Genomic DNA, 20,406 nt, shown 5'->3' with positions numbered 1-20,406 from the left:
GTGTGAGCCCCCCTCCCCAAACCTTATTTAAAAGACTTGTGTTCTGCCAGAGTCATGGCCCATATCGGGATATGCCTTCAGTTTTTCCTTCAGTAAGAGATAATTAAGGAACAATTCCTTCTCTGATCCCCAGCATGACAGGCTATTTTCTACCCCACTGTTGCTCTGCTGTCTGAACAATGGCTGTTTTATGCAGGGAATGGCGCTACAGATGCCCCAGATCAGAGGAGATCAGCTTAAAGAAACCTGCCGGGACGGCGTCTCACTCCACAGACAATGGGATAGGCTGGGTGAGCGTGCCTTATGGGGGGGAAGGCCTCAGGAGCACCTGCTTGTAACTGGCAACGCTCAGGGCCGGGGCATCTGTTAGCCAAAGTCACTCACATCCAGCTTACCTATCCAGAAGTTTCATGTAGTGGGAAAATGGTTGTGGTTTGGGGCATTTTGTCTCAGTCCTAAGAATACTCCTTTTGCTTCCATGCGGGAGGGATGTGTTGTGCTCCTAGTTCACCTCTGTGGTTCCTGTCTGCTCCTTGCCAGCAAATGTGCAGCTACTTCAAATGGCACTAACAGCAACAGTGAGCTTGAAAGGCTTGTTTTCAAGGCATCTCAAAGAAATTAAATTGTGACTGAGTCCTCCAAGGAAGAATTCAGCTCCAAGAACTGAAATCAACATTGGGGGTGACACACTGAATGTGTTTCACCTGTTATAATCCTTGTTGGTGAATATTTCACCCACTCTGGGCTTTCTCCTCACTAGTTGGTTTTGACAATAATAAAAATGCACAACACCCCAAACCTTGTAGGTAAATTCCTAGCTTGGAAAAGGTACATTCATTAACAAAATAAGCTGCCCAGTTAATAAGCCATGGCATATTGCAAAAGACATGACCACATCTTACTGGGGAAAGGCCTGTACCTAGACATCGCTTCAGAACAACCAGAACAATTGTTTAGTGAGAAATGTTTTTTGCATATGACTCATCAACCCTTTAAAACAGGATTTCTTATAGAATACAAGTGCTGACACAGCCTTCACTTGAGTGGTGTGACTGCAGCTGTATAATTACAACTTTAGATTTGATGTTATGGACCTTAGGTTACGCTGTTCGGACAAATGCTCCATTGTGTTATGGAGATTTTTTTTTCCTTAGTCATATTGCCCACAGGACAATAAGGACTATATTCACAGCTCACTGCATAGAAGTTTAGGCATGTAACAGCCAGCGGTATTACACAAGATGAGATACCCTATGGGGGTTAAATGGATTCATAATTGACACTTTCTCTCATCTTTTTTTCTTTTTGCTCCTAGTTGATACTTTTTTGGAAGTGCTCTCCAAATAAAAGGAAGAACAATCTCACACTGAGTCTGGATAAATGTTACAGTTGTCTCGCAAATGCTGTATTAATTCTAGCCCTTCCAAAATAATATAATTGTCCTACTGCTGAACTACAGATTTTTCTCAGTATGACACATAACACTAAAATGTCAGGTCCTGACTCAGTGTTTTGGTGGAATAAATAAAAAGTACCAATATGCTATTAAAATCTAACAGCATTAATGAAGATGTGACACTGGGAGCCTTGGTCATGTTTGCCTTCCATTGCATCCTCAGCTGTGCATCAACCAGCAGGCCATCTGTAATGGGTTCCATCTTGGAAACACTTATCATAGGCCTGAGTGAGACTAATGGGCCTGATGGGACTGGTTGCTCTGTGCTTGCTTTACTCAGGTGGATGGCTTGCAGGTCTAAGGAGGGAGGTTGCACTCAGGACACCCTTCCCATGGGAAATCAAACCAAGAGTTCAGTGCCATCTGCAGTTCTGAAGGCTGTGACTTAATGTAAGGCTAGGCAAAATTAACCAAGAAAGATCTCTCAGGGACTGTATGCACCTGGCATTTCTCTGCAGGGCTAGGCACTGTACACCCATTACACACTGAGGCTCTATTTCCAGCTGCAGAGCTAGACCCAAATATGTATCTCACCCTGGCCAGGCAGCCAGGCACTAATACTGACATACTTAATCCATCCCCGTATTACTCATTTTTAACCCAGTGGCCTCCATAAGAATTTCTGCTGGATTTTAATAGTGACAGAGGAGAAACAGGTCCCATATTCCCAAGATATTTTTCTGGTATGGAGGAAACAAGTCTGATGCCCCCCCTTTATATACCTGCCTAACGGTACGTGGCATTGTTCTAGTGACAAACCACATCTTTCAGAAGGCTACATTTTTATTAAATACCCTTTACAAGGCCAACAAGTAGCTTTGAAGAGTTTGCCTCTCAAAGCATCAAACAATTGTGAATCTCATGAGTGGTTTTTGGTCTACCAAAAGGTTTTCTCGAGAGTTTTCTTGAGCGAATTAACAAAATGACTCAAAACTGCGCTAATGGTTAACAGCTTTTTTTTATTAGCAACACTGAGATAAGTTATTGAAGCATTTTAGTATTGTTTTACATTCCATTCAGATGACCTAACTTGTAACTCCATATACATTTAAAGATATAGTTTGACACTTATTCAGAAAGCAACAATTATTAAAACTTACATACCTTCATTACCAGGAAACCTTAATATATTTTCTAATTACTTCCAACAATACTCTATTCCAAAGCACATGATAACCCACTAGAAGTTTACACATTTCACTTCAATCACAGGTTTTAAATTGTGGATGTCAGAGTGCTGTTCATTGAATTTCACTGTCTTTCTTGGTTAATATTGGAAAACCTGGCACAATATATTAAGCTAGAAATATTGCTTAAAGAATATGAAAAAAGATAACTACAGTATTTTTTTCTGCTAAAGCATTACAAAATACAGGACCATTAAAAACTCAAATAGAAATGACAATAAATAACCTTAAAAATGTTAAGAGAATTTTCACTCATACTAAAGTCCATTCCCTAAGCTTGCCAAACACATAAATAACAGAACATATTTAGGACCTCTATTTTTGTACTATGACAATGGTTTGTTATATATTGTGGATGTATTGTGTATACATATATTAATGCTTACACTTAAGGTATATATTTTTTTCTTTCCTGAAACAATTAATAAGCCTCAGGTAATTATTCATCCCCATCACTATAGGTATATAGGTAGGTGGGAGCAAACCTCAGAGAATCCAGATATGCAATAAGATATCCTAAGTTCTACAAAGATGAATTTGGTTATTTATTTCTGAAAGCCTATAACTAAAAATTATAATTGCTGTCAAATTAATTGTTTAAAATTGGCCTCATAAGATGTATTAATCATACACTTAGTTTTGACTTACAAGGATATCTAAATTGTTTGTGTTTATGAGTAGTTATAGGAAATACTATACCTCAGACACAAGAATATATTTTCCTGAACCAAAACACAAACCAGAGCATTGTCTGACTTTGGAAAGACCTGGAAACTTCTCTATGCCTGTGCCTAATCCTAAATTGTAATTAAATTTGATCTGGATATGACAAAAACAATAAGAATATATTGTTGTGGAGACGAAACTTAGAGCAGAATCGTACATCTCTAAGCTTACATCATTATTTTGTCTCTGCAAAGAAAAGCCTTTCTGTGTTAGGGATTTGCCTTGGTGTGGCTGGCCACTGATGTCTGAAATCAAGGCACATACCAAGGCCTCCTTTTGCAAACACAATCACCCTTTCAGATGTGGAGCTGGGAGGGACTGAATGCCTCCAGTTTCACTGGCAATACAAGGTGCTCAGCACTCAGTTTTATCAGATGTTTTAGGGGTTAATTTCCAGAAACATAAATGGAATGGGAATGTTACACTGTGACATGAAAAAAGGTAAGAAATCAAAGTTTTCAACAGTAAACAGAATGGTGATATCAACACCTGACTTCTGACAGCGCAAAATACAATCAAATTAAGCTACATGAATATACCAGTGAAATTTAAAGTCCAATAAACATAGGACCCAATTCTGCAATCCTTAGACATGTAACTAATCCAACTCATCAAGAATAAGGGATGCAAGACTGGGTCCTACTTAGCTTCTGCTTCTGAAGTCAGTGTTAATTCAGACAGTATCTTTTCTAGCCAAAAACATGCAGCAAAAGGAAAGTAACATAAACAAGGCTAAATGTCAACAGTGTTTGCAGACTTACAGACACCATCCATTTGTTTGTATTGAAATGACTAGCGAACCATTTGGCAAATACAGTGCTATTCACAGACCAGCCCTTTTCTCCAGCAACACAAACTTCACTGGATCACTGGCATTCCCAGTTAATTAAAAAAAGGAAGCAAGCCATATGAGTTTGGTTTTGTATTGCCGAGCAAATGGCACAGCAACATCCGAAAACACGGCTGAAACCCAGGCATGGGGCTGAGGTGCTGATCTGTTCAGCAGTACAGCGCGTACACTACAGGCAGGCCTTGGACCTCCTAACTGAAACTAGAGAAACCTCTTCAAAATCACCATAATGGGGTAAAGCACAGTCTGCAGTAAAACTTCCACATCATTTCATTCTGCCTTCAAGGTAAAGATATAGTAGTTACTCCTTCAACTGCAGATCTGTTGAAGGACTGACTAAATGCTGGGTTACTTGAGTGCATTACAAGATAGTTTAAATGGGCAGGAGTTCTGTGACTTGCTGCAGTAGGGTGGTATTCCATTGCCTTGTAGCTGTCCCAGAGCTTAAACAGATTGCTTCTTTTTGCTTCTGTTTGATACGGATTTTATAATTTTAAAGAGCTGCAATAAGGATTCAAGTGAAGCCACCATAAACAATTAGAAATCTTTTTCTGTATTTTATATGTTGGTGGTAGTTCTGAAGGGGTTAGCATTATAATCTTTTTGGTTTTGACACCTGTGGCAATAAGCAATTTACAACAACTAAATTCACTATTTAAACATTGGGGTAGAGCACTATAATTATGTGACAGTAAAGCTGTAATAATCTGCCACAATTGATCTTCCCCTTGCCCAGCCCTCTTGTCTGTGCTGCAGTTCCACATTTGGAAGGTATTTCATAAAGTTACAATGCTGAACATTTTAATAATTCTGTGCAATGCTGAACGCTTTCTGCTCCAAAGGAAACTGAAAGTGCTCAGCTTCTGCAGGCTCACAACTCCAAAGCTTCTACCAGACATCCAAAGGGCCTTGCCCTGCTTTCCTACAGTGAAAGAAGGGATAACGAGGTGGAGCCTACACAGAAGAAAACAGCACTAATTGCAGAGGAAAGTGAGCATGAATGGAAGCAAATTAGATTTACAGAGACAACACGGAACTAATACTTTTGGACATCATTAAGTGTGGGTTCAATAGCACTAATCCATCAAGCAACCAGCTAACGCCCAGGACCATCTCTGGCCAATAGTTCTGTAGCCTACCAGCTCTTCTTTGAAAGCCTATGCACTTCCCATGCAAAAAATGCAAGTAGGGAAATTTTACCATCCTAGACACAAAGCAGGGAAATTTAAAGGGAAGTAAAGAAAGGAATGGGTCTTGTCACGACTAGATGCTGTGCATATCACATGTAAATTAATGATTTGGAACGTTATTGTGATACAACTACATGTATATGGGAAGACAAGACGAGTAAGAGAGCATAAAGGGAAAGGAAAACAGATCTGCCAAAACTTGAATACAAAGTAGTTCTAGAACCTCCAAGCACAATTTCTCAAATGAACGAGGGCTGTGAAAGCAGGGTAGACGAATGCTTAAGCCAGCTACCAAGCCATGGAGACATAGCCCTGGGCTTCCCCTCCATGCAGGGCTGCTGGCTGACTAGCAGCAAGGAAAAGCATGTCTGCTTCTTAGAAACTTCATGGTAGCAAAGATTAACAAGACTGGGCCCTAGGTATAGCCACTTGAGACTCCAAAACCAAGTACAGGTCAGGAGTAACTCTAAATTAATCAATGGTGTTTTATTATTTCTTTCTGTTCTTTCCTACATAAATAAAGGAAAATTATTAAAAATATTTGTGTTTTTTCTCAGCAGCATTTTGGCAGGGAAATTTCTATATTATGCAGTAACTATGGTTCTTTCCTAATTGTGTCTTTCATCCATACAGCCTGAAGCATGGTAGGAGCATAAATGGATGATGTGTGCATCAACAGTCTCTCTCATTCTACATATAGAGAAACTGAGGACTGTTTTCCCCATGTGTGGTGACCTTCCAAAACAATAATGTGAGCTGGTGGCATTCTCCTTTAGAGATTAAATCCTTTCTGTGCCAAGATTTGTTCTTAAAACCTAACCCATTATCTCAAGGTAAAATCTGCTGACTAAAAATGATCCATGTGGATCAATGGAAATCCCAGCTTGTTTTCAGGCAGCCAGAAATTTAACTCAATTAGCATGGCCAATCAAAGAAGCAATCTCAGCTAAATGAAGCTGAGATATTTTATTTCAATTTTATTTCCACTCTATCCTGGCTGCGGAAAGAGCACCACACCTTTCTGTCTTGATTGTGCAAGGACTGTATCAAGTGTACCAATGCACCAGTGTTCTCTCTTGAGATGTCAACAACCCACACATCATTGGCTGTAAAAACAAAGGCAGATGCACAGAGTCTTCCAAAATACAAAGGAACAGAAGAATAATGCCCTGGAATTGGGTGCTGGAAGTGGGTCTCAAGTTTTCTGATCTCTCAGGCAGTAGGAGAGACAAAGGCAACCTCAAATAAGGTCATGGGCTTTGTGCAAGAGGGAAGGAAGGCTAATATACAAAGATGCTCCTGATAGCTAATCTACAAACACAGAAACATCAGGTGAGATTCTCAACACTAGCATGCACAGATAGAGTGAATTCACAGTATAAAATGTCACTGAGAACATGAAAAATCCCCAAAAATCACTACTTTCAAGTGGGCAGTGTCCAAGCCAACCTAATAGAAAATAAAATACTGACACGGGGCTTGTTCATACTTATCCACTTTTACTGTGCAATATTGAGAAAAATGAAATAATATATTTAAAAAGTCAGCCCTAATACTTCTATTCTGCAAACACTCAATAGATCGTCAGTGAAGAATTTTAAACAGCTATTTTTGGAGGGGGGAGAAAGGAGAACTCGCACTGCATTTTCCAGTAAAAAAAAGCTTAAAAAGTAGAACAGACAAGCTTCTGTTGGCTTTTTTATCCCTTCATACTTCTAGTCAAATCCATTATCACTGGGCAGAGATCGTGAAAGGGATACAGTCTTTAAAATCATATAAACTCAAGCCATCATAAAATGTCTGTTGAATTGATTGGAAGATGAAACAAAAAACTAATGGAATTAACATTACCTCATTTCAATAATAAGTTTAGAGGGTGGTTTTTTTGTTGTTGTTTAAAAAACTTATGTCTGGGAAGGAGTATAAAGATCTTTTTTACAAAGCTACTAATCTTGGTTTTCCAATTTTTTACTTGTTTGAATAGTCATTCTCTGGTTTTGTTTTTTTTTTGGTTTTTTTTTAAACTGGTTGATTGTACTCCGCAGCTAGAGGAAAAAAAATTAAACCCAAGTACCAGCTGCAAATTAAATCAACTTTCAACTATTTTCAAAACATCAGAAATGTAACTGCTGATTTTGAAGAATCTGGAAATATTTCCAACTCTCTGAATTGGTTCTTAGTGCACTGAGACACGGAAGTTTACAAGTAAGGCTGGGCAGATACTTGGGCTCCTGATTCAGTTTAAGTAATGACAATATGGTGAAGCCAAAATGCTCCAAGAATACAAATGAGATAAACTTTGTGAGCAGAAATCAGACTTCTTCATAAGACCAACTAATACACTTGGAAATGCAGCGAGGGCCTGAAGAAAGGCTTATGGCTTTAAGCACATATACTATTGTAGTAAAGTCAAACAAAGCTCCTACTAACTTTAAGTCAACCAGGGTAAACCACTCTTAAGTGTTTGCAGATTTAGGGTTTTATTTTAAATTGCCAGGCTTTAAAACTGTTGAACACATTTTCTTTTTTTTTCCTTTTTCTTTTTTTTTTTGTTTTTAACTTGAATACATTTTAGTGTGCATGTTCAGCTCTGACAATGTTTTCTGATTGGTTTGAAGGTTAAGTGAAACAAGCATTACCAAAGTTTTTGTGATGCTTGCTGACTCTGCTTTTTAAAGTGATACTGCTTTTCATAGGATTTGCATTCTAAAATCTCTTTCAAGCACAAACTATGCTGACAAAATAGGAGATAAATTAAAAAAATAAAATCCTCATTCTCATTTGTTCCAAATAGATTTAACTTTCATTTTTGTCAAATAGGATATGTGTGATATGAGGAATCAAGACTGCAGTTTTGTAGATCAGATACTAATAAGGGTAAAAGGGGGTTTGTTTGTTTGGTGTGCTGTTGGTTTTTTAATTACCTGAAGGCATATTCTTAATTAGGCAAATCAAAAATCCTACAACTGCTAGTTAGAATAGTGAAAATGGTGAAGGTGCCATTGAAACAAAACAAAAAATATCATAAAAAAAAACAAAAAAAAAAGAGAAAAAAACAAAACAAAACAGGCTTTTCACCGCAGGTAGACACATATCGTGCACTTGGCCTTTGATTTCATCAATATTGTGGCAATTGAACACACCCCAATTCAAAGAAAAGAGGAAATAAAAAAAAAAAAAGGAAAAAGAAAAAGCAAGGTTTGCTTGGCAAAGCGTCCAGTGTTTTTTTGTGGGTTCTTACTTATATCAAAATACTGAAAAGTTTGCAAGTTACCATGAAAATAAACTTTTTTCTCCTTTGAGTATGCTAAAGCAGTAAATATCCCCTTCATATGCACTAGCACAGATAGTCTATATTGCTGATACTCTAGTTTAAAAAGCAAGTTCTTTCTAAAATCTTGTATAAGTAAATGCATGCAGCACTGCTGATTTCAATGGAGTAGACCACATATAAGACTAGAATTTGGCCCACAGCATTTAACATTTAAAAAAATGTATTACTAACAAACATGACTAAGTAGATTTAAAGAGCAGCTTCATGATTCTGCACAAGTGTTTTCTGAAATGGTCTAAAAGAAGGTCTAAAACTTACCACACAAGTCAGGTCTCTTGATACATCCACTAGCTGCTGTGCTACTTGCAAGTCCATTAAAGGCTGCTAAGCCATCAGAGCTGTAAGCTCTTAGGACTGACAACATGTTCATCTGCTTCTCCAGGACCTGTGGACCCTGAACTTGCTCAGGTTTCATCACTCCTTGTGCAGTTTCATGGGAGGATAGAAGATTCTGACTGTGCCACTGCTTTTCTGAAGCTTGCGGCAGTGGTGATACGAGCCCTTGTGTTGGTTGTGAGGTGACTGCACTTTGTATGTTATCGCCTCCTTCACTGCTTTCTTTTTTTAGGGCAGACAACTGCTTATTCATAACATCTGGTTCTGTGTCAATGTCTTCATCTTCAATGTTTTCTTCCTTGGAAGATTCCATATCCTCAGATGAAGCTATGTCAGAAAGGTCATCAGTAGCACTTTTATTTACAGAGTCAGAGAGCAGAATATTTGGATCATCTTCAGATTGTTTTTTTATTTCAGGTTCATTACTGGTGCAAGAATTTTGTGCTCCTGTGCCAATAACACCAGGATAAACACCAAACTGCTTATAGAAGTCTGTTGTTGTAAAATTACAAAATGTGGATTCCATGTGGCTGGGCCAGGCAGTGTTCTTTTGCTCTCCCAGGGTCTCTTTATTTTGTCCTTGGGTCATTTTCTCAGAAGCTGAGTCCAGCTGGCTCAGCATGTTTGAAACTGCAGTCTCCTTGCTGGACTGCACAGAAGAAGTGAGCAAGCTCACTTTATTAATCGGGGCCGGAGCTTCTCTAGATTGGTCTTTGTTGTTCCCTATGATGTTGTCTTTACGTTTAGCCTTGCCCAAGTGATTGGCCTGGAGGTGGAGAGCCATTAGTTCCATAGATGAAGTTGTAAAAGAGCAAAATAAGCAGCCGTGCCAGGCAATATTGTCTTGCACAGTGACCGATGTACCAGGGAGGGAGGCTGCATCTGGTCTTACGGATAAGTCAAGAGGTTCATATTGTGACTTTTCTGTTTTTCGCTGTGAGGACTTGCTGCTTATCTTTTCCTCACCACCATCTGAGCCCAGAGCTTTTGCTGAAAGTTGATCTGAGAGAGCTTTATCCTTCATTTCTTTTTCTTTCTTCAAAGAACTTCGGACAAAGTTGTCCATGAAGGCTTGCAAAGACCCTTGGAAGTTCACACCATTCCCAACCATGTTCTGGTAAGCACGGCCAAGTTCAGAGAAGTGTGCTCCTTTGGAAGATATGTCTGAACCCTTCATATTTTCTGAAGGTACTTCAGATGACATGCCAGCTGCTTGTCCTTGCTGATCTCCAGAAGACAGCATTCCAGATGCCCACTGCTGCGAGACCAAGCCACTTCGGAAATCGATACCAGGAAGCCCCTTGAAAGCTCCTCTCAATATATCTGGTCTAATAAAGACAGAACTTTTACTTGGTGTCTCATCTTTGTGTTCTTGACTTGCAGTCTGCCCAGAGAGTGGTCCTGCTCCATTCTGCCGCTCACGATGGTGCCGTTCCAAGTGGTATTTGAGGGATGCAGACTGAGTGCCAGCATAATCACAATGTGGACACTTGTAAGGCTTCTCACCTATACATATGGATAATGAGAAAAATATAGAGAATTAACCGTACTCTGGTATATGGATGAGTGAAGAAAAAAAAAAAAAACAAATTAGCTGCTTGAAAACAAGAATATCTTGGAGCTAATAATTCATTTTTTCAAAAAAGAAATGCCTTTAATTGAAGACTAATTCATAAACTGAATATTTCCAAAATAGGTTTCCAGAATGTGGGGCTATTCAGGGATGACATGGTATCTACACAAAATTAGCCATCCTTTTCTTAATCTAACATGTAGAAAACTGTTGTAGAATTAAAAAACTGTGATTATGAAAATGAAGCATAACAATTTCAACCACAGTAATCATTAAAAGTACAAGTTTAAAAAAAAGAGAGCAAAGAATTTAACAAATGGATGGTTGCAATATTTTGTGTATACAATTGCTCTAAAATTTGTTTAAATTATACACATGGAAACCATTTTTAAACTTAAAAATTTTATGGCACTGTTACGCAAGACTGAAATGAATGATTTAAGTCTTGCTCTGCAGTAAATCATGGATATAATTAGCAAATGGCATACTGCACAAGTAATTTATCATTATTTGGAGGGCACCATTCCAGAAGGATTCAAAGATCTGCAGACCTACTGCATTGTTTCTAAATAAAGAACTATAAATACAGATTCTATAAAATATTAATATCATTACACTATATTATGATTGCAGCATGTAAGAACATATAGTTAAAATAAAAAGTAGTCAATAAAATAAAAAGAAATCAAGTAATAAAAAAAGTACAAAATATATTTAGTTTTGGTATTTGAAATTAGTATTATTTACTGTTTTTTGCAGTCCTTGAAATTTGTGCTAATGGCATTTCTAATGCTCAAGTAGTAAAATGTGCAATTAACCTACCAGAAACGCTTTTATAGGATTAGCTTGAATAGAGTTTTAAAGCATATAAGGTGATTTTAATGAATTAAAGATATAGGTGAATCCTGCACTAAACTTTTAGTGTTATTCCTATACTTCCTATACTTTAAAAGAGGTAGAAGATATTACACATATAATAAATACTCACATACAGTCATGAAGACATACCCAAAAAGAATGTACATCTAAGCAAACGTATACCTAAATGTTTGCAGACCACTTGTTAGCAATGCAGAGTTCCTTTTAAAGGAAGAAGTATGGAAATCCTCTCTAAAAGTAACAAGAATCTGAAAGACCTGTGAACTGTCAGTAGCTGCAATTATTTCTATGAGGGATCTCAACAACGAAAGTATTTTCTTTTTTCTACATAGCTTTTTCCTTGTGTGATCCAAAAGAGAAAGGCAAGCCTTCTCCAAAAAGCACAACAGAAATAATGAAATTGAAAACTCTTTCACAGCAAAAATGGTATATAATGATATGTAGTTCACAGAACCAGCTGGAAAGTTACTTTTTTTTCAAATAACCTCAAAATCTGCTTAAAACAAAACTGAAAGGCTTTCAAACTTCTCCTATTTAAGCTACAGGCTCAATTGAAAGGCTGGTGAATACTTGGGAAGCTGCTCTTCTCACTGATTGCAGGAATATACTGATCAGGGGCGACGCCAGAAACTTATAAACACTTATGGAATGGTTTGGGTTAGAAGGGACTTTACGGAACATCGAGTTCCAAACCCCTCCCATGGGCAGGGACACCTGCCATCACTGAGGTTGCTCAAATGACCACGGTAGCACTGCGTGAGCAGGCTTACTGACCAGGAACCTGACTGGATACTTGCTGCAATTTAAATGGGGATGAAGTAAATTACAAGCAGTGGAAACTCTAAATCTATAATATAATCCTAAAGCTAAATGGTGAGACATGAGAGCTATACATCAACAACATTAATCAACATTTTCAGGAGAGAAAAGTGCAACACCTCAAACAAGAGGTGTTCAGCAGAAGAAGAGTAACAATTAGCATGGTTCATGCTTTAGACCTGGGTCCACACAACTTAATAGAAGAAATCAGATTCAAACACTTCAGCGCAACCTCTGAGTCTTCCACAGTCATGTCATTAAGTTCTAGCACTCCACCACCACCAAGTGAGGGCTGCATTTCAGTGGGAGCTTTGCAAAAACAGTTCCTACTGATGAGCAAGAATCACTACACTGAGATGGATCACGCCTGCCTGGGCTTACCCAGGTGGGACCCTGAGCACCCACTCACCCACAGCAGGGGTTGCAGGGCCAGGACAAGGGGAGAGAGGACAATGGCTGTCTATTTGCATTTCTGCAGGGCTGCTGGGGAGGGTGCAAACTCTGACAGCTGTGCTGCCAGACAGAAATTGGGCAAATATTAATGCCGCTTTTACAGTGGGTACATACTGCCATATTTTTGAGCTGTTTTCTCTTACTCTGATGTTTGTCCCACCAGTCACTACCGAACTCTGACACAACTGCTGAAAAAAAAGTACCAGACTTTTTTAAGGTTAAAAGCTCTCATTTTTGAGTTTTCACTCCTCTTAAAATTGAAAAGCCCTTCCTCAGCATCCCCTATGCATTTATGGAAATCTTTAACACAATTATATTAAGCATTTCCTTTCATTCTAATGATAGTTCAGTGTGTGTTTGCATTGCACATCAAGTGACACCATTAAAAAGAGTGTCCGGGCATTGCAGGTACTATGGTTATTGCTTCTGCAGGCAGGAGAAGTTTTAAATATAGGCTGCACTGATCTTGATAAAACCCTGCTGTGCAAAGTGGTAAGTAGATGTAAAAATGGGTAAAATGAGTTAAAATATGCTAACTAGATGAAATACTAGAAATATTTTATACTTCTAAAGTACATTCAGTCTAAAGAACCAGACATACTCTTATTCTGAATTACTAAGCTTTGAAGTCTATATATTTTTTGCTCAAAGATCTCTCCACTGGGTGAGCTGTCTTTCTGCAGAGGACATTTGGACACAGCTCACCACCGACACCATAAGCATTGAACTGAAAGAACACACTGACTGAGACTGTGATAAAAAGTTCAAATCTCTCCCAGTCTTGGTACACTGCCTCTGTGGTGCTCCCACCTCTTGCATGCCTAGAAATGAGATCTAAAGCTGAGGGTCTGAAACTGGATTCAACATGTAGCAACACACTGTGCCACCTTTACAATACAGGACTGGCCAAAAAACATTGTTCAAAGGGAGCTGTTCAAAACAGCTCTCTTTTCTTTTAGATCCAAATATTGGCAGTGATTAGTTTACTTCAAAGCAATATAAACTGCTTCTATGTCAAGGGCAGGCAGTAGGAGAAGGGAGTAGGATGGAGTAAATCATCCTTGAATCTTTTAAATTTAGTGTGTCAGTATTTCCTAAATTCAGCAATTGTACAGATATTAAGATGCTTTTTCATCCATTCAAATTAACAACCAGCTATGCCCTGTGTAAGTAAGTCCCTGTGCAAATAACAAAATAGAGTTAAAAGCTCTTGTGGGAAAAAGCTCAACCTAACCTCAACCAAACTAATCAAAATCCAAACCAATTTCAGTAGAAAAGTTCAAGAACCTCTAATTTCCAGGGTTCTATCAGCAACTTGCAATAGTACATGTCCAAAAATACTCCAGGCAACAGGAGAGGTAGGCTACAATTCTTGTTAGAAGACCACCTGTTTGTATGTTTGTATCTCATACTTTGAGGAAAGGTTTAGAGAATTCAGCTTCATGTAATGACTACCCTGGTAATATTGCCAAGAGCAGGGTCTGGATGAGTTATTTAGTACTAAATATTAGTCCATATAAATTAATGTTGCCATGCAGGAGTGAGGGAACAAGACTTCTTCAAAATAATTTTCTGCATTTCATATCCAAGAGTCATTTTTCATTGTTCACAAAGGCAATGACCATCTTGATCTTGCTAATTCTCTGGCCCTGTTTGCATCCCTTTAAACCTTTTCACAATGGAGTGAAAAGGGAGAATATTATAGTATGTGCAATTTTTTTAAAAAATAAAAATCTTATAGAGAATAACTTATCTGGGCAACATCATCACATTCTGATCTATCTACTGGTTTACAAGACATCTCACAAGAACTATTTTATATCAGGATGTAGTAAAACAATAAAAATTCAATGTTGATTGTAAGATCTGCACAAAAGCTTGGTAGATACCTGGAAACAGACACATTGCCCAGTAGAAACAGGTCTATTTGTATAGCAGGTTGTATAAACAACACAGATGTATCATCTATTCAAGCTGCCACCAGTCCTGCCTAGAACACAATGTGATCACACCAGTCATAGGAATTATCTGCTACAGGCTCTGCAAGGAGACCACAGCCAGATTATAAATAGATTTACAGATTTTAAAGCCAGAAGGGCCAATTATGATCATCTAGTCTGATCTTCTGTACAACACAGGCCAAAGGCTCTCACATGATATTTCCTGAATCAAATCATAACAATAATTTGAAACAAAACCTACTTGGTTTAGTTTAAACATATTCTGTTTCAACCACAGCAATGAAGAAGAATCCAACATGCCTCTTGCTAAACTTTTTGACTGGTTAAGTATTTTCTTTACTCAAAATGTGTGTTTCATTTCTAGCTTGAATTCATCCCGAGTCTGCTTCCTACTACTGAACATTGCTACATTTTCCCCTGCTGGATTAAACAGATTTTTTTAGTAAAAAAAGTCAATTCCCTAAGGAAGATACTTGCAGACAGTAAATCAGTCACCTCTCACCTTCTCTCACTCTTGAGTGGAATACCGTTCCCAATTTTTGAATGTCCTTTTAAATTATGAGTGCCCACTAAAGCTTTGCTGAAATTTCAGCTCAATAGTAATCTCACACAGTCCAACACTGTGTCTACATCCATAGCTATAGAAGTCAACTAACAGCTCATAATCTGTTGCTTCTTTACCATAATCCTAGGCCCAGTACATCAACACCCCTAGTATTTGTTCCTTTACATTCTGCTGATTTAAAACTCATATTGTTGAAAAGAGTCCACTTGACTAAGTGACTAGTCAGTGCCTCCCCATGACTTTTAGCATCTTACCCTTTTTGTGTCATTGGTAAATTTTATCAACAGTGATTTTATATACTTTTCCAAATAATGAAATACTAAATAGATGGACATGAAAGCACTGCTGTGGAACTGCCAGTTTATGTGCCACTTCATCTCTGTATACTTTTTTTTTTGTGGGGGGCAGGGACTGTCACATAGAAGAAGCTACTTTCACAAAGAAAGAAATGTGATAAAACCTACTTGCATAATGTAAAACTGTATCAACTATGCTGCCAATTCTTAATTCATTAACAAATTCATTTAGTAATTTTACCCAATACTTATGTCAGGATAGTCCATTTATAGTTTCAAGGTCTTCATATTCTTTTTGGAAATAGCAGGATAGACAGATAGGAGTTTTTTACTACTACAAATGCTCCAGAACTTACTTCATGTTCCAAGACTTGTTTTTTTAAATGAACTTTAATGATTTGGAGAGCTCTTCAGCCAGGATTTTTAAGACTTTATCCAGTCACATTCACTCTAAGAAAACATTAAAATATAGTGGGCTACAGCATAACAGCCTCATCAGTTAATGGCGGAATTGTATGATTGGAAAATACTTATAAAACCCATCATGCTTCTTTCTAAGAACAGAAGAATATTTAGTCTTCTACACTATGGTTGGTAATTTTTCATCCATTCTTGTCCATTATTATCAAGACACAAATTGTTAAACCTGCCAGATCTACAGAAATTTACCCTGTCCTCCATAACCCTGAGAATCACGTGCATATTTTTACTATTACTTTTAGTTCCCCTTATTAAATCTCTGTACTTTTTAAATAGTTGCTTATACTTACTGCTGTGGCTTCTCTATTAATTTTTCGGTACAGTGAGGGCAGGGCATCTGTACAAGAACCCCAACACCTCATGCTTTGGCAGCCAGCAGTGGGGGCTTGACAGTCACTCAGGGACAATGCAAGTTGCAATTTGAGCCTATACATTTCTAAACAAGCTACAGTTTTCTTTCATGCAAAGCAAATGAAATCAAATGTCTTATAATTCTGCAGAATACTCCTTAATGAAAATATTGAAAACATTTTCCAGCATTTTTTATTTTACCATTGAAACAGTTATTGATAACCTATTTTATTCATTGTGCAGCAGATATTTTAGAAATGAATTGCTGTATGGTTTAATTAGTTCATTATTATGCCTATTCTTACACAGTAATTTCTTTTATCATTCTAATCATTCACTTCACACTTTTTAAACCAAATGGAATATCAAAGGTTCTGTAGGATTATTTCTGGATCCTGCACATGTTTCACCACACAATTAATCTGTTTGTCAGAAATACTAGTTAACTTCTTGTCTTTACCACTTTCCTTTACTAGTAGTTTTTCGCTATTATATAAGATGAAACTACCCCTACCCTGTGAAAAGACAGACTTGTGATGCCTTTGACTCTGTTTATTAAAGATTTTTCAATTGTGCCCTAGGCATTACAATAAAATATTTTAATTTTTATAAAGTTTTGTAATTACATATTTTCCTTTATTTATATCTCATCTACAATATTTATTTAGCCTCTTTACATGTCTTTACTTAGTTAAAACACAGAGAGATAAATACAGTTGTTACTTTGCAGGGAAGATTCAGTACATTAATATAAACTGTACACTAATTCCCCCAAAGCATATATATATGTTGTAAACCTGAAGACTTTTTACACAGCTGCTTATTGCTAAACAGTGCCTTGTCCAGAAGGGGACAATCTGTGTCTCTAATTGCTGTCACTGAAGCTGAGATTCATTATGTGACTTTCCCATTAAAATGTGAGCATTAATTTGTATAATGAAATATCACCCACTGCAGTGTTCATTAGCCATGCCCTACTGTATACTGCACATTGTTAGCTACCTAGAAACTGTAGTTAATTTCACTAATGGATATTTCCCTACTTAGTGTTTGGTAGGAAATTTATACTGTAACATTACCTCTTAAACTTTTAAGGAAATTTAAACTCAATCAATTATTTTCAACAAAAGTTTGGGATGTCATTAAGACAGGAGAAAAGGCATGCTGTATAATGTTAAGGATGGGAAATCTGGAGGAATCTAGAGAAATGAAAAGTCCTTTTAGTTCATCTTAGAAATATAAGAATAAAGGATGTTCAATACCAAAATTGTCTCCTCTTGGAGCACACATACCCATTTTCCTTAATTATTCATATTGCTCATCCCACTACAAGTGCCTTCAGACAATGGCAACAGGCAGGTTTTTTTAGGAAGAAAATGTGAGCTGAATTCATTTAAGGCACCATTTTTACTGTATTCCATCGATTCATCTAAGCAAGTTTTAAAATTGGTCACATTTCACTGTAAATGTATATGATAAATTTAATATGTTTAAGATATATCATGCATCTCGTAACATGCTCTCAGTCAATAGACACAGCCCTGCCAAGTGTTTTCTTCCTATCCCTCTTTCTTAGGTTTCTTTTGTTTGGCACAACCCAAACCTTCTTCAGGGCTCTACTATGCTCATGCACATTGTTATTTTTTCCTTAATAAAGGCATTTAACTGTGCCAGTCAGGCTGGGAATACACCTGAGCACCTAATGACCACACCAACCCAAACTAGTCTATGTCTGCAGTAGCTTTTGAATGCTAATGCAAAGTGTAAAGCGGTGCTAGAGCAACTCTGAAACTGTGTCCTACATAACGTGTTCCTTGTCAAAGGTAGAACAGAAGACATTTTTTTTTTTACACTGCTTCTGTGCAGTCCAATGACCTCGGCATGTAAGCTAAAAACTGAACCACTGATTTTATTTCAGAGAGAATTGAGAGTGCTCAAGAACACAAAGATGTTGCTAAGTTCCCTGAATGAAGTAACCTTAAATTGCTGCTGCTAGAGGGGAAATATAGAAACTCTGCAAGCATCTGCTTATGGCACATTATGGGGCTGAGATGTCTAGATGGCTTTCTTTTTCACAAAGTCTGAGTATCTCTTAATCTTCAGTGTTATAAACTTTTCAGCTTTATTACACACTATTTTATAAGCAGGAAGCTGAATCACAAAAGGGCCAGTCCACCCACATGTCTACTATGTGCTAGGGGTGCATACACATTATTTAGCCTTATTTCTGCATCTCTTCACACAGTGAGGTCGTGTGAGTTGAGGTAGGTAGCCCTGAAGAAATAGGACCATAGTCTGTCATTATCCACTGGTCAACTAAAAAAAGTCATCCAGGATGGGCTACAAGAGTTCTGTCTTTTCTAAGCCCCAAGGGTCTGAAGCATTTTTTCCCAGACGATCGTTCCTCTCTTCTCGCCAGAGCTGTACTAAGGAACTGTCTCATCCTTCAACTGCTTTTAGAGCAAGAAAGGAGAAACTAATTTCACATAATTATGCCCTTTTCTTGTTATCATATAGGAACACTCAGAAATCTTATCTTACTATCTTCCCCTTAAAGCTCTTCCTGGCTGAATATCGTTGGAATAGATAAGAAGAAAAATCTACAATTGTGTGTTGGAACTCGACTCAACATGCTAAATAAAACCTTGATTTTATTTACTTTTTCTTCAAAAGCTTATTATGTGATAGCAAACTACACAGAAATGGAGACTCAGTGTGGAGAAGGTTGCAACCATTAAATAGCTGACAAATAAAAAGCCACCCAGGACACTAGCTAATTCTTCTAAAATAGAGCACAGTTTCCTCGTCCTATGGACAGCTTCTCTAGCCTTCTTGGGCCAAGTGCCACAGAAGCACCTCCTGGCTGGATCAGACGTTGGGTCTTGCCTTGGCATGCGTACCGAACCAACCTACTCATGTGGCTCCAAACACACAGATGTTCAAAGGAACCTGACTTCTGCTGAACTGCTTGAGCTCATCTCTAACAAACAGGTGCTGTGAGAACAAGAACGGTAATTGAGTTAATGTAGTGGAGAAACACAGTATAAGTGTTTTTTATCAGTCAGTTATATGATCCAGGCATACAATAAAGGCAGTGTGACATAAAAGGCAGAAAACTGTCCCTGGTAAGTATGAAGTAACCAGTATTTGTTTAATAACTGGTACCTATTACATCATTTCCATTTACTGAAAAGCAACTTAATTTCTATTTAATAACTCTAGTAATTTGCCAATTTACATTTTTATAATATTTATTAGGATTATTTCCAATATGCAAAATATTGCTCCATTTAAACATACACTTCTCGTTATTTACTAATATTTTGTTCTCAACCTAATGGAAATTGATCTTTATCTATTTTTAAATGAGAATGGTTTTCAAATATATTGTGAATGTTGTTTCAACAGTCTGTATGATGTTTTCTTTTTTGTTGTTATTTTATACATGGTTTATTTTTCCTTGTTTTAATTTTGTTTAGTCAGTTTTAATATGCAAGTTTTATGGACTATTTCCATTGCAATTAATTTACTTTCTACTAGTTCTAAGCCACAAATACCAAGTGCATAATTGCTGCCATCTTTAAAACAAGAACAAAATGACCACTATATAATAAAGCAAACGTGAGAGGTAGATATCCTCAGGTCATTTTAAAGAATTTTCCTTTGCTTCTCCAACAGTAAAAATGTCAAACTGTTTAAAACTAGTATTTACAAGATTTTCCAATAAAACAACTATCATTTATTTATTTTTATTACATTAGGAAGCACACAAATAGAGCACATAAATAGGGTTTTCACAAAGTCCAGCACAGGGGAAAGAATACTCCTGCCCTGCAATCCAATCAGACAAAGCTATCTTAGGGTGCCAAATTTTAAAATTCAGATCAAACCAGTGTGGAATATACACTCCTAATCCACAATCCAGGAAAAGAAGAAAAAAAAAAATACAA

The 20,406-nt window shown here is 37.4% G+C and overlaps 1 protein-coding gene across 4 annotated transcripts in view; it reads right to left on the bottom strand.

Annotated features, from left to right (window-relative positions):
- ZNF536 (zinc finger protein 536) overlaps positions 1-20,406 on the bottom strand; it is a 349,390-nt gene that overhangs the window by 108,405 nt on the left and 220,579 nt on the right. For all 4 annotated transcript variants that reach the window (XM_062604933.1, XM_062604932.1, XM_062604935.1 and 1 more), the window contains one exon: positions 9,002-10,585. In XM_062604933.1, the coding sequence (XP_062460917.1) occupies positions 9,002-10,585 (1,584 nt within the window). The remainder of the gene's footprint in view (positions 1-9,001; positions 10,586-20,406) is intronic.

The sequence above is a fragment of the Pezoporus occidentalis genome, unplaced genomic scaffold (assembly GCF_034315485.1).
Source record: "Pezoporus occidentalis ecotype Australia unplaced genomic scaffold, CSIRO_AGI_Poc_V1 ctg89, whole genome shotgun sequence".
In the NCBI taxonomy this organism is placed as follows: domain Eukaryota; kingdom Metazoa; phylum Chordata; class Aves; order Psittaciformes; family Psittacidae; genus Pezoporus; species Pezoporus occidentalis.
The sequence above is the reverse complement of the archived record's forward strand: the minus strand, read 5'-3'. Positions and strand labels throughout refer to the sequence as shown.